Source organism: Mobula hypostoma, chromosome 1 (assembly GCF_963921235.1).
Source record: "Mobula hypostoma chromosome 1, sMobHyp1.1, whole genome shotgun sequence".
Lineage (NCBI taxonomy): Eukaryota > Metazoa > Chordata > Chondrichthyes > Myliobatiformes > Myliobatidae > Mobula > Mobula hypostoma.
Window position 1 is genome coordinate 75,805,126 of NC_086097.1, and position 13,593 is coordinate 75,818,718.

The 13,593-nt window shown below is 42.8% G+C and overlaps 1 protein-coding gene across 1 annotated transcript in view; it reads left to right on the forward strand.

Annotated features, from left to right (window-relative positions):
• The first annotated feature begins 8,889 nt into the window (after positions 1–8,889).
• The window catches only part of fam98b (family with sequence similarity 98 member B), a 35,567-nt gene continuing 30,863 nt past the window's right edge, over positions 8,890–13,593 (forward strand). The window contains exon 1 of the mRNA XM_063069307.1: positions 8,890–9,065. Within this exon, the coding sequence (XP_062925377.1) occupies positions 9,028–9,065 (38 nt within the window). The 5' untranslated portion in view covers positions 8,890–9,027. The remainder of the gene's footprint in view (positions 9,066–13,593) is intronic.

Sequence of the window (13,593 nt, forward strand, 5' to 3'; positions counted from 1 at the left end):
CACTGGATAGGTTGTCCTACTGAGGCAGGGGAAGTTGGTAGAGTGAAGCAACTACACTCGACGAGAGATGAAAGAAGAAATCGTAATGAGCTTGTGCTGAGCTGGAATGTGACGCATGGCAGGGGAGTGACTTTAATTTTCTCCCCTGAAGATTAATTACAGTATACTGGAAACTCACAGGTGATGGTAGGAAATGGCTGTCTTTTATATGCCACTGTCTTGCTTTTCTTTAATTGGTGGTTGCCTGCTCACTTTATGGATTGAACATTCGTTGAAGATTAATCCAAGTTAGCACCATGAGGAGGAATTGTGGTTTTTAATTGCAGTGATCCTGCAGTAAGTTGCAGTTCATTTCCAAATGGCAGGACAGAGAAAGTTCCTAACAGAATCTTGGTCTGGTCAACTTGTGTGCACTGCTGTTGCAATTACACTGGGGTGTATTTGGAGTAAGCAAGATTAGCAAAGTCATTGTTTGTTTTTCATTGAGGCTGCACTTTGAGTAGGTGAGTCCTTGGTTTTGAAACAGTATGTGGGTGATACCTATTAGACCCTGGTGTCCTCACCACAAAGCTGTATTCATCCCAGGAAATTAGGAAAGCTGCCTCCAATCAGTGCATTGCATATTAATTAGTGTATCATAAGATTAGTTTGTATACCATTAAATTTGCTGGCATATAGTACTTTTGCATGAAAGGTTAACTCAGGGTATTTCTATCACTTGCAGTGAGCAGTGTTTTGAAATAACAGATTGTTAATAAGCCTAGTTTTCTCATTTCAATATATGGGAGATGCATAGGCAACAGAAGAAATCATTCTCTTCTTTTGGTTTTTGAATATTTTAACTTGTCCTACTCTGAAGTAACATGAAGCATTTGAAGGCTGTGGGCCTGTACTCATTGGAGTTTAGAAGAATTTGGTGGGTGGAGAAGATATCACTGAAACATGTTGAATATTGAAAGGCCTAGACAGTGGACGTGAGGATGTTTCCATAAGTCGGAGAGTCTAGGGCCAGAGGGCACACTTCAATTCTTCAGTTTACAAGGAAAATATACCAATGAGAAAAATATGCCTATCAAGTATTGAACGGCCTGGATAGAGTAGACATAGAGAGAATGTTTAAAATAAAGGGGGAGTGTAAGTCCAGAGGGCCCAGCTTCAGAGTAGAAGGTCATCCTTTTAGAACAGATGAGGAGGAATTTCTTTAGCCAGGGGGTGGTGAATCTGACTACCACCCTCTGACTGTGGAGTCATTGCATATACTAGAAGCAGAGATTGATAGGTTCTTGAATAGTAAGAATGTCAAAGGTTACAAAGAGAAAGTGGGAAAATGGAGTTAAGAGGGATCATCCATCAGCCCTGCTGGAATGGTGACAGACACGAAGGGCCAAACGGTCTAATTCTCTTCCTATGTCCATGGTCAAAAGTGTTTGGTTATTTATGTGGAAAAAGAAGGAATCAGAGCAGACTATGATCTATGCTGCAGGGGTAAATGGATTGTGATTACTTGCAAAACTTCACACAATGAACCTCATTGAGTTCTCCTCCTGCATCCACACTGGTCTGTTTAATATTTCCTGTATCAGCTCAGACTGAGGGAGACAATGCATAGCTTTGGAGAAGAGTCATTTAAACCAACATCCTGCAGACCTTCAATGGGGATATGTGGTAATGGGATCAGGATGCCACAAGGTCTTGCCTGTCAAAAGCTAAGGTTTATTTTCCTGCATGACAAGGATCTGAGCTTTGATTAATCACCTTTCAAAAGACAGAGATGTAAGACATAACTTTGATAACAAAAGCTGAATCCAAAACTTCCTTGCAAAATTAAACTTTTTCATCAACTAGTGACTTTGTGCAACAGATAACTAATTAAAGAGGTTAGAGTTATTTTTTTAAATAAATATTTCTCTATTCCATTTAGTGTGTGGCCTTGCCATAATTTTCTTTTGTTTGTTACGTCACCATATGTCTTGATCCACACCCATAAATTACTAAACCTTTCAGTAATGGGAAGAAGGCAGGAGAATTGAGATGAGAGGAATAATAAATCAGCCATGAATGAATGGCAGAACCAGCTCGATGGACCAAATGACCTAATTCTGCTCCTACGTCCTATGGACTTGTACTTAAGGTTTAAGAATCAAAAATCTAGCAATGCTTTTGGGAGTTATAAATAGCCAGGAAGTAGCTTAAGAAGGAACGTAGGAGAGCTAGAAAGGGACATGAAAAGGCCTTGGTGAGTAGGATTACGGAAAAACCCGAGGAATTCCACATATACATGAAGAACAGAAGGGTTAATAAAGTGAGGGTAGGAGGAGATGGTGGAGGTCTTTATTGAATATTCTACTTCAGTATTCACCAGTGAATCGGTACTTTATGAATGTGAGGTCATCGTACAACAGGTTGTATCATTGTGCAGTTAAGAAGAAAGTTGTGTTGGAAACATTGAAAAACATTAGGATAGATAAGTTTTTAGGGGCCAGATGGAATATACCCCAAATTACTATAGGAAGTGAGAGAGGGGATCGCTGCACCATTGACGATGATCTTCATGTCCTTCCTGGCCACAGGATTAGTACGGGAACTCTTGAGGATGTCAAGTATTATTCTTTCATTCAAGAAATGTAATAGGGATATTTCTGCGAATTATAGATCAATGAATCTTATGTCGGCAGGGGACAAACTATTGGAGAGGATTCTTAGAGACAGGATTTACGAGCATTTGCAAAAGCACAGTCTGATTAGAGATAGTCAGCATGGCTTTGTGAAGAGTAAGTCATGCTCCATCAAGCCCGATTGTCTTTTTCGAGTAAGTGACAAAACAAATCGAAAGTAGAGCAGTGGATCTGATGTACATGGATTTTAGTAAAGAGTTTTATATGGTTCCCCATAGCTGGATTATTAATAAAGTCAGGAGTCATGGGGTCTGTGGAAACTTGGCTTGTCCACCAAAGTCAGAGGGTGGTAGAAGATGGAGTGTATTCTGGAGGGGTATAGATATGGTAAATGCAAGCTGGCTTTTTCCACTGAGGTTGGCTGGGACTATAACCAGAGGTTATGTGTTAAAGGTGAAAGGTGAGAAGTTTAAGGGGGCCATGAAGGGAAACAACTTTTCTCAGAGTGTTGTGAGAGTGTGGAATGAGCTGCAGCACAAGCCGTGCATGAGAGCTCGATTTCAATGTTTAAGAGAAGTTTGGAATGGTACATGGATGGTATAGAGGGCTATGGTCACAGTGGCCTCATAATTGTGTATACTTCTACCAAATCTCCTCTCAATTTTCTACATTCCAAGGAATGCAGTCCTAACCTATTCAATCTTTCCTTATAACTCAGGTCCTCCAGACCCAGCAACATCCTTGTAAATGTTCTCTATCCTCTTTCACCTTGTTTACATCTTTCCTGTAAGTAGGTGACCAAAACTGCAAACAATACTCCACATTAGGCTTCACAAACACCTTGTACAACCTCAACATAACATCCCACCTCCTATGCTCAATACATTGATTTATGAAGGCCAATGAGCCAAAACCCTTCTTTACAACCCTACTTCCTGTCATGCTATTTTCAATGAATTATGGACCTGTATTCCCAAATTCTTTAGTTTTACCACACTCCTCAGTGTCCTACTGTTCAATGTGTAAGACCTACCCTGGTTGGTCCTACCAAAGTGCAAAAGTGACACACCTGTCTCCATTTAATTCCATCAGCCATTTTTTCTAGCTGATCCAAATCCCTCTGCAAGCCATGTTAGCCTTCCTTTCTATCCACAACACCCCCAATAATGGTGTCATCTGCAAATTTGCTGATCCAATTAACCACATTATCAACCAGATCACTGATATAGATAACAAACAACAATGGACCCAGCACCGATCTCTGCTGCACTCCACTAGTCACAGACCTCCAGTCAGGGAGGTAACCATCTACTACCACTCTCTAGCTTCTCCCATAAAGCTAATATCTAATCCAATTTACTCTCTCACCTTGAATGCTGAGTGACTGAACCTTCTTGACCAACCTCCCATATGGGACCTTGTTCAATGCTTTGCTAAAGTCCATGTAGACAACATTCACTGCCTTGCCTTCATCCTCTTTCCTAGTATCTTCCTCAAAAAACTCTGTAGATTGGTTAGACATGACCTACCACAAAGCTTTAATCAGTCTATGTCTATCCAAATACTTACATATCCGGTCCCTTAGAATACCTTCCAATAACTTTCCCACAACTGATGTCAGACTCACCAGCCTATAATTTCTTCGTTTATGTTTACAGCCGTTTTTTAAAACAGTGGAACAACATTGGCTCTCCTCCAGTCCTCTGGTACACCTCCTATTGCCAAGGATGATTTAAATATCTCTGCTAGAGCCCTGGCATTTTTGCATTTTCCTCTGTAGGGTCTGAAGGAATACCTTGTCAGGCCCTGGGGCGATTTATCCACCCTGATTTGCCTCAGGATAGCAAACACCTCCTCTTTAGTAATCTGCACAGGGTCCATGAAGTTGATGCCATTTACCTCCCTTCTATAGACTATGTGTCTGTCTCCTGAGTAAATACAGATGTAAAATATTTATTTAAGGTCTCCACCATCTGTTTTGCCTCCACACATGGATTACCATTCTGATCTTCCAGAGGACCAATTTTGCTCTTAACATATCTGTAGTAACCCTTAAGATTCTCCTTCACCTTGTCTACTAGAGCAACTTCAGTGCCTACTTTTAGCCCTCCTACTTTCTCTCTTAAGTATTCTCTTGCATTTCTTATACTCCATAAGAACCTTATTTGTTCCCATCTGCCTATACCTTCTATGCACCTCCTTTTTCTGTTAACCAAAGCCTCAATATCTCTTGAAAATCAAAGTTCTCTACATTTGTTATCTTTACCATTTATTCTGAGAGGCACATACAAGCCTCAAAATTTTGCTTTTGAAGGCCTCCCACTTACCAATTACACCTTCGCCAGAAACAGCCTGTCCCAATCCACACCTGCCAGATCATTTCTAATATCGTCCAAATTGGCCTTTCTCCAACCTAGAATTCAACCAGACCAGACCTAACTTTTTGCATATTTACTCTGAAACTAATGCCATTGTGGACACTAGATGCAAAGTTTTCCCCTACACAAATTTTTGTCATCTACCTTGTTTCATTCCCTAATAGCAAATCCAGTACCACACACTCTCTCATTGGGACTTCTAAGTACTGATTAAGGAATCTTTCCTGAACACATATGACAAGTTCTATCCCATCTAGTCTTTTTCTAGTATGGGAGTCTCAGTCAATATGTGATAGTTAAAATCACCGACTATAACAACCTTATGTTTCTTGCAACAGTCTGTGATCTCTCCACAAATTTGTTCCTCTAAATCCTGCAGACTGTTGGCTGGTCTGTAATATAGCCCTATTAACATGGTCATTTTTTTTCTCAGTTCCATCCATAACACCTCACTAGACAAATTCACCCATCTGTCCTGGTGGAACACTACCGTGAAATTTTCCCACCCCTCCTCCTTTAATTCCCCCCCCCCACTCTGTCACATCTAAAACAATGGAACCCTGGAATAGTGAGCGGCAAATCTTGCCCCCCCACCCCCGCAATCAAGTCTCACTAATGGCTACAATATCATAATTCCAGGTGTTGATCCATGCCCTGAGCTCATACGCCTTTCCTATGATACTTCTTGCATTGAAATATACACAGCTCAGGACACTAGTTGCACCCTGCTCAATCTTTCGATTCCTGACTTTGTCTGAGATCGTACCAACATCCGTTTTCACAACCTCTCCACTAACTGTTCTGGCACTCTGGTTCCCATCCCCCTGCAACTCAACTTTAAACCCCATAGTGCAACATTAGCAAACCTTAACATTAGGATATTATCCCCCTCCAGTTCAGGTGCAAACTACCTCTTCTGTACAGATCTCACCTTCCCTAGAAGAAAGCCCAATGCTCCAAAGATCTTATGCCCTCACTCCTACGCCAACTCCTTTGTCAGAGGTTAAACCGTATAATATTTCCTACCTTTGCAGAACCTTGTCACTCATCCTACCGATGTCATTGGTACCTACATAGACCACAAGCTCAGGCTGTGCACACTCCAACTTAAGAATGCTGAGGATTCGATCCGAGATGTCCTGGACCCTGGGACCCAGGAGGCAACATAACATCCAGGAATCTCGTCCTCGCCCACAGAACTTCCTTACTGCTCCCGTAACTAATGAATCCCTTATCACCAAAGCTCACCTCTTCTCCCGCCTTCCCTTCTGAGTCACAGAGGTAGACTCAGTACTGAAGACCCTGCCGCTGTGACATCTCTCTGCTAGGTCATCCCGCCAGAACAGTATCCAAAGTTCTGTTGTTGAGGGGGATGGCCACAGTGATACTCTGTGCAGGCTCCTTAACCCTTTCCCCTTCCTGACTGTCACCCAGTTTTCTGTGTCCTACACCTTAGGTGTAACTACCTCTCTATATGTCCTATCTATCATCCCTTCAGCCTCCCAAATGATCCAGAGTTCATCCAGTTCCAGCTCTAACTCTGTCACATGAATTGTTAGAAGCCGCAACTGGATGCACTTCTAGTCATCAGGGACCTGCCTTCCCATATCCCGCAATAGGAAAATTCCAGTATCCTGCCCAGCATCGCTACTGTTCTAACTGAGCAAATGTAAAGAAGGTGGGGAAAAAGACTTTATTCACAGCGTTTCTTTCTTTGCTTTCTCTGACTGAAGCCTCAAAATCTCCACTCTAACTCTGTCCACTTTGACGATGCCCCTCCCTTTCTTTAATTTGTTTTTGCTAATTTCTTCCCATCTAGGTGACAAATGAACATTGATATTATGCAGATCTGGGTTGATAAGAGTCAGATAGAGTTCAGTCTGAACAAGTGTGAAGTGATACACTTTGAAAGATTGAATTTGAAGTTAATAGCAGGATTCTTAGCAGTGTGGAGCAACAAAGTGATCTTGTGGTAGATGTCCATAGACTCCTTAAAGTTACAGATTGCTTAAGAAGGCATTTTGTAGGTTGGGCCTTGTTAGTTGGAAGATTGAGTTCAAGAGCCTGATGTAATACTGCAGCTCTATAAAACTCCAGCTAGGCTACACTTGGTGTATTGCCTTCAATTCTGGTCACCTCATTGTAGGATATGGAATTTTATAGAAGGTACAGAAGAGGTTTACCAGGATGCTACTTAGATTAGAGGATGTTTCATGAGGAAAGGATGAGCAAGCTAGGAGTTTTCTCTTTGGAATGAAGGAGGATGCGAGTCAACTTGATAGGGATCTATAAGATGATAAGAGACAAAAAATGAGTAGACAGCTTGTGCCTTTTTTGCAGAGCACTAATATGAGAGGACCTACTTTTAAGGTAATTGGAAGAAATTATAAGGGGGTTTGAAAGAGATAGGGGTTTTTACACAGTGTATGTAGTGCACTGTCGGGGGTGGGGGCAGGGGCAGATGCATTAGAGACATTTAAGATACTCATAGATGAAAGATAAAATGGAAGGATATGAGGGAGGGAGCGGTTTGATTGATCCTGACTAGGTTAAAAGATTGATACAACATTGTGGACTGAAGGGCCTTTACTGTGCTATACTGTATTACATTATCATTGATCCATAGCGACTGCTCACAAACATGAGAACATTTGCAGATGCTGGAAATCCAAAGCAACACAGACAAAATGCTGGAGGAGCTCAGCAGGCCAGGCAAGCATCTATGGAAAAGAGTGCACAGTTGACATTTTGGGCTGAGATGAAGACTATCAGCTGAAATGTCGACTGTTCACATTTCATTCTTTCCTTGTATTGCTGAAGGTTTCATATATAATAAATGATCACAAAATAAAGTTTAAAATTCTATATAATAGACTGGTGGTTCATTATTGTCACATTCACCCACAGTGGAAAAACTTATACAGATCAATTCATTACAACAGAACATTGAGCTAGTGTCTGATAGTATAGGCAGATACATAGGGATATTTACAAAACTCTTAGATTGGAACATGCATAATAGAAAAACTGGAGGGCTATGTAGGAGGTTAGGGTTAGATTGATCTTAGAGTAGGTTATAAGACTGGCACAGCATCATGGGCTGAATGGCCTAGACTGTGTTGCAATGTTCAATGTTCTAAAGGCTAAAACAATACTAGAGTGCAGAAATTAAGTGTTAGAGAGTGTAGTGCAGGTGGACGGTAAGGTGTAAGGTCATAGCAAGCTAAATTATGAGGTCAAGAATCCATGTTATCCTACTGGGGAACCATCCAATAGTCTTGATAGTGTCATTGAGCCTGCTGCCAGGTGGGGGGGCGGGGTCTTTAATTATGTTGGCAACTTTACTGAGGCCGTGAGAAATATAGATAGAGGAGGATACAAAGATAAAAACTGGTGACGGTCAAGGTGATATAATAAATTTCTTTAGCCTCCTGAGTAAGTAAAGGCGCAGGTGAGCTTCCTTGACTGCAGCTTCAACATGGTTGAATCAGGGCAGATTAAAGGTGATGTTCGCTCCTAGGATCTCGAAGCTCTCAACAACTCTTGACCTGACAACAGGAATTCTGCAGATGCTGGAAATTCAAGCAACACACATCAAAGTTGCTGGTGAACGCAGCAGGCCAAGCAGCATCTATAGGAAGAGGCGCAGTCGACGTTTCAGGCCGAGACCCTTCGTCAGGACTAACTGAAGGTACTCTTGACCTGAGCACCGTTTATGAAAACAAGCGCAGTATCATCGAACTGAAATTTTAAATAGAATTGAGACCCAGTGCTCCGCTCTGTTACCTTTGAGTCTGAAACGAGGAGAGTCTGCCCACCGCAGCACCTTCCAACCAGCAGGGGCCGCGACCGTGGGAGGACGGCGTAGTTGCAGCGCGTAGCTCCGCTCGGCCACTCGTCGTTGGACAAAGGAGCGGGAGGAGGTTTGAAAGGAGCCGGTGGGGTGAAGTGACGGGGGGGGTGGCGAGCTCGGCGAAGGCCTAGTCTTGTTTCTGAGCCGCTGCTGCAGTGCACTCGAGCTTGTTGGTCGCGCCATGGAGGCGGACATCCTGGACACACTCGATGCGCTAGGGTGAGTGGCTCCGCTATTTGCAGATCCCTTGCACCGCCGCTCCGCACAAGTGTCCGGTGGGGACCCCTTTCTCTTCTGCTCACACCTCAACTTTGCGGCGGGAAACTCACGGGGTTCACGACTTTTGCAGCAGAGGAATGCTGTTTGGTTCAGTGTTAGTGCCGACCTCGACACGAGTATGTATTGCTCTTGTTTCCGCCCCTCCATCCTCTCTCCCCCCCACTCTGTCCCCCCATCATCTTCCCCCCAAAACTCATCCATTACCCCTTTCCCCCACACTTTCTCCCTCTGCCCATTTCCCACTACAAATGTAGTCTGGCTCAGAGTTTCTTCAGTGGTTTGTGCTCCAGTTTGTAACATCTGCAGTCTCCATGTCTTATAGAAGTTGCTTCGTTATGATATATAACCTTTGCCTTTATGAACAGTTAAAACCAAAAAAAATCACAACCATTAAAAATCACAACCATTCAGAGATTCTGTAGTGTAAAAGCTTCTGTCAGCACCAAGCCACCTCTGCCTCCTATTATTGGCCTATGTGGTAAGGCTTTGCTAGATCCATCACTGTCAGCTTCCTGCAAAGTACCAGCCAAAATTCCAGTGAAGAGATCCTGCATCATGGTAGAGTCCTGTGAAGGTGAATGTCATCGCGTGGGAATGGAGAGCAAACCAAGTCCTACTCACAAAGCAGGTCAGGGGGAAGCTTTAACAGCTGTGAACCATTCCACTTTGCTTAGCCAACATCAGGATTTTTTTCAAGACCAGGTATAAAAACTTACAAGAATCAAATAATTGAATTATTTTAATTATTGACAGTTATCAAAAATACTTATGAACAAAATGGAAAGCACTTAATTGTATGGTACAACCTTGCATTACTGAGGAGTTGCACTCCAGAAAAACTGTCCAAATCATGATTTTCCATAATATGAACCCTTCATTGAAGTAGGCAACATTTACTGTTTTACTTTTTCCCCTTCAGAAGCATCAACTGTTTGTTTATTTCCATAGATGCTGCCTGACCTGCTGAGTTCCTCCAGCATTTTGTGTGTATTGCTCTGGATTTCCAGCATCTGAAGAATCTCTTGTTTATAAGTTTCCCAATGCTGACCTTGGCTATTTGCAACTTTTCATCCCCATTCAAATGTTCTTAGACACATATTTAATGCTAATTCTTTAAAGAAGTTGCAGAGTTTGTCATTACAAAATTTTGTAAATATGCAAAATTTTAGATGTGTGGAATAAAATCCACTCTCAATTTTTTTTAGGGGAAAAGAAGTTAATAAATAACTCCATCCTCTTCCCCCCTCACCATATTGTGTTGGTTGTCTATACTTGTGAATTGTCACTGTTTATGGCTCACAATGGTATCAGAGCACAGTCAGCAAAAGCTGCATTACTGAGGAGTCAGTGTGGTGGTTTTGGACATCCTGAATGTACTTGCACAGGGAAGATGCTGGCAGTTTTGCAAAATCTGGGCTGGCTAGCTGGTATTTCAGCTTCACAACACTTTCATCTGCTTGCAGTTAGAGATATCTGTATCGTAAAATAAAACAAAGTTGTACATACAGAATGGTAATGGAGGCCTAAGCTAAAATTGCTTTCAAAAGTATGCTTGCCAACCAAAGATTCAACTATTGAAAGCCATCAAAATATAAATTTTGGAGGAAAAAGTTAAATTTTAGAAAAGCGATCCTAGGCAGCTAATGTACTTCATGCTCAGGACTAGTGACCCAGGAAAGTACAAGAGGTCCAGGTTTAACCTCCCGAAAGCCTTTCCAGAAGTGAAGTGGCAAAGTGAAAACCAAACTTGAATCACAGAAGGATGCTCAACAGCTATGGCAGGGCTTAAATGCCATCATTTCCTACAAACATAAATGACAAAAAGGTTTCACTCCCAGACCAGCTCAATGCCTTTTATGCTCACTTTGACCGAGAGAACATAGAAGCACCTTCACATACTCCCAAAGCCCCCCCCCCCCCACCAACAACCCTGTGATTTCAGCCTCTGAGGCTGATGTGAGACTTCAGGAAGGTGAACCCATTGAAAGCTTCTGGCCCAGACAGAGTACCCGGCTGAGTGATGAAGGCCTGTGTGAATCAACAGGCTGTAGTGTTGCAAACATCTTCAACCTCTTGCTTTGGTATTCTGAGGTATCCACCTACTTCAAGCAGGCTTTAATCATACCAGTACCCAAGAAAAAAATGGTAACTTGCCTCAATAACTTCTTTCCAGTAGCAATTACATTTACTGTGATGAAATGCTCTCAGGTTGGTCATGAAGCGTGTCAACTCCTGCCTGAGGAGAGACTTGGATCCTCTTCAGTGTGCTTACCAACACAACAGGTCAACTGTAGGTGCCATTTCATTGGCTCTTCACTCAGCTCTGGAACATCTGGGCAATGAAGATGCATATATCAGGATGCTCTTCATTGACTACGGCTCAGCTTTCAACATTATCATCCCCTCAAAACTAATTGCTAAGCTCCCACGACTTAGGCCCTGATACATTCCTGTGCAGCTGAGTTTTTGTCGATTTTCTCACTTGCAGACCACTGTCAGTACAGATTGGCAAAAACATCTTGTCCACAATCACCATCAGTTCAGATGCACCACAGGGCTGTTTACCACCTGTTCAGGTGCAACACAAGCCAGCTGCTCTACTTGCCTAAAAACTACACCTATACGGCTAAGTACAGTTCCAATGCCAGTTTTAAATTTGCTGACAGCACCACAGTTGTTGGCCAAATCAAAGGTGGTAATGAATGGGCATATAGGAGGGAGATTGAAAATCCAGTTGAATGGTACTGCAACAACAACCTCTCACTCAACATCAGCAAGATTAGAGATGATTATTGACTGCAGGAGGAAGAAATCAGAGGTCCATGACTCAAGCCTCATTAGGGCATTAGAAGTGGAAAAGGTTGTTAATTTTATATTCCTTGGTGTTATCCTGTCAGAGGGTCTGGCCTGGGATCAGCACGTAAGTGCTATCACAAAGAAGGGACAATGGCACCTCTATCAGAAATTTGCTTGGATTTGGCATGTCATTTAAAACATTGACAGTTCTATAGATGCGTAGTGGAGAGTATCCTGACTGGTTGCATCAGGGCCTGGTGGGGAAACACTGATGCCCAGGCATGAAAAAGCCTGCAAAAAATCGTAGATGTATGTCAGTCAATCACAGGCAAAGCAGAGCCCTCCTCGCCATGGAACGCATCTACAATGGGTGATATTGCAAGAAAGCAGCATCCTTCATCAAAGACCCCCAACGTCCAGGCCATGTTCTCTTCTCATTGCTGCTGTTGGGAAGGAGGTACAGGAGCCTTGGCTCCAACACCACCAGGTTCAGGAACAGTTACAGGTTTCCCCTGCCATCGGAAGGTAGAGCTTTCCTATGAAACGGTTCAAAAGCGGGAATGTCGTAAAGTGAAGACGCAATTACCATTTATTTATATGGGGAAAATTTGTGAGCGTTCGCAAAGCCAAAAAATAACCTACCAAATCATGCCAAATAACACATAAAACCTAAAATAACAGTAACATATAGGAAAAGCAGGATTGATATGATAAATACACAGCCTATATAAAGTAGAAATACTTTTCTACAATCATGGCCGAACTGTCCACCGTAGTGAAAATCTCATGCAAACACTCTCGGCAGAAACACGGCGTAAGCGTTCTCAGCAGAAACACTCTCTCCAGTAACCTTTAAGCTATGAAGCTGCCAAATCATACTGAATAACACATAAAAATACACAGCCTATATAATGTAGAAATAATGCATGTACGGTGTAGTATCACTTACTGGAATCAGGAAGGCAGCGCCGATCACATTGATGATGGTGTGTTAGGCTGAGTCGTCGGAGGTTGGGGTGGTGCAGTGGTCCCCAACCTCCAGGCCGCCGACCGATACCGATCCACAAAGCATGCAGTAGTGCAGTGGTAGCCGGGCTGCACCCAGCACAACTTTAAGAAACAACCTGATTAGTTAGGTGCTGCATGGCACGTAATTAATCAGCTTGTTTATTTCGGCTTTTTTCTTAAAGATGTTCTGGGTGTGTCCCAGCTACCGCTGCATTCTTCGCAGCCCGGTGTCAGTCCGCGGCCCGGATGTTGGGGTGGTTGGACACTGGGGTGTCATCTCATCGTCGTCTGTTTCCATCAGGGCAGGCAGGTCATCTTCATGTCTGCCTGACTCGATGTCGAAGGTCGAGGTTCGTCGTCTGCTGTGGCTAATGTGGAAAGCTTGAAAACCAACAGTAAGCTTGACTGCTTAGCCTCGCGCATTTTTCTATCATACAGTTCTTTGTAAGCACTCAAACCATCCTGCAAATATGCCCTAAACCTACGTACCCTTTCAAAATTAAAGTCGTATTTTTCTGCAATCATTGCAGCGAAAATCTCACACGGTTGCTTCACGTTCAGTTCCTGGACAACTTCACTTCCGGTCCGATCGCTACTGCCTTCGGTTTCCATTGCTATCCTTTTCTCTTCCAATTCCATCAGCTCTTCATCTATCAGTTCTTGG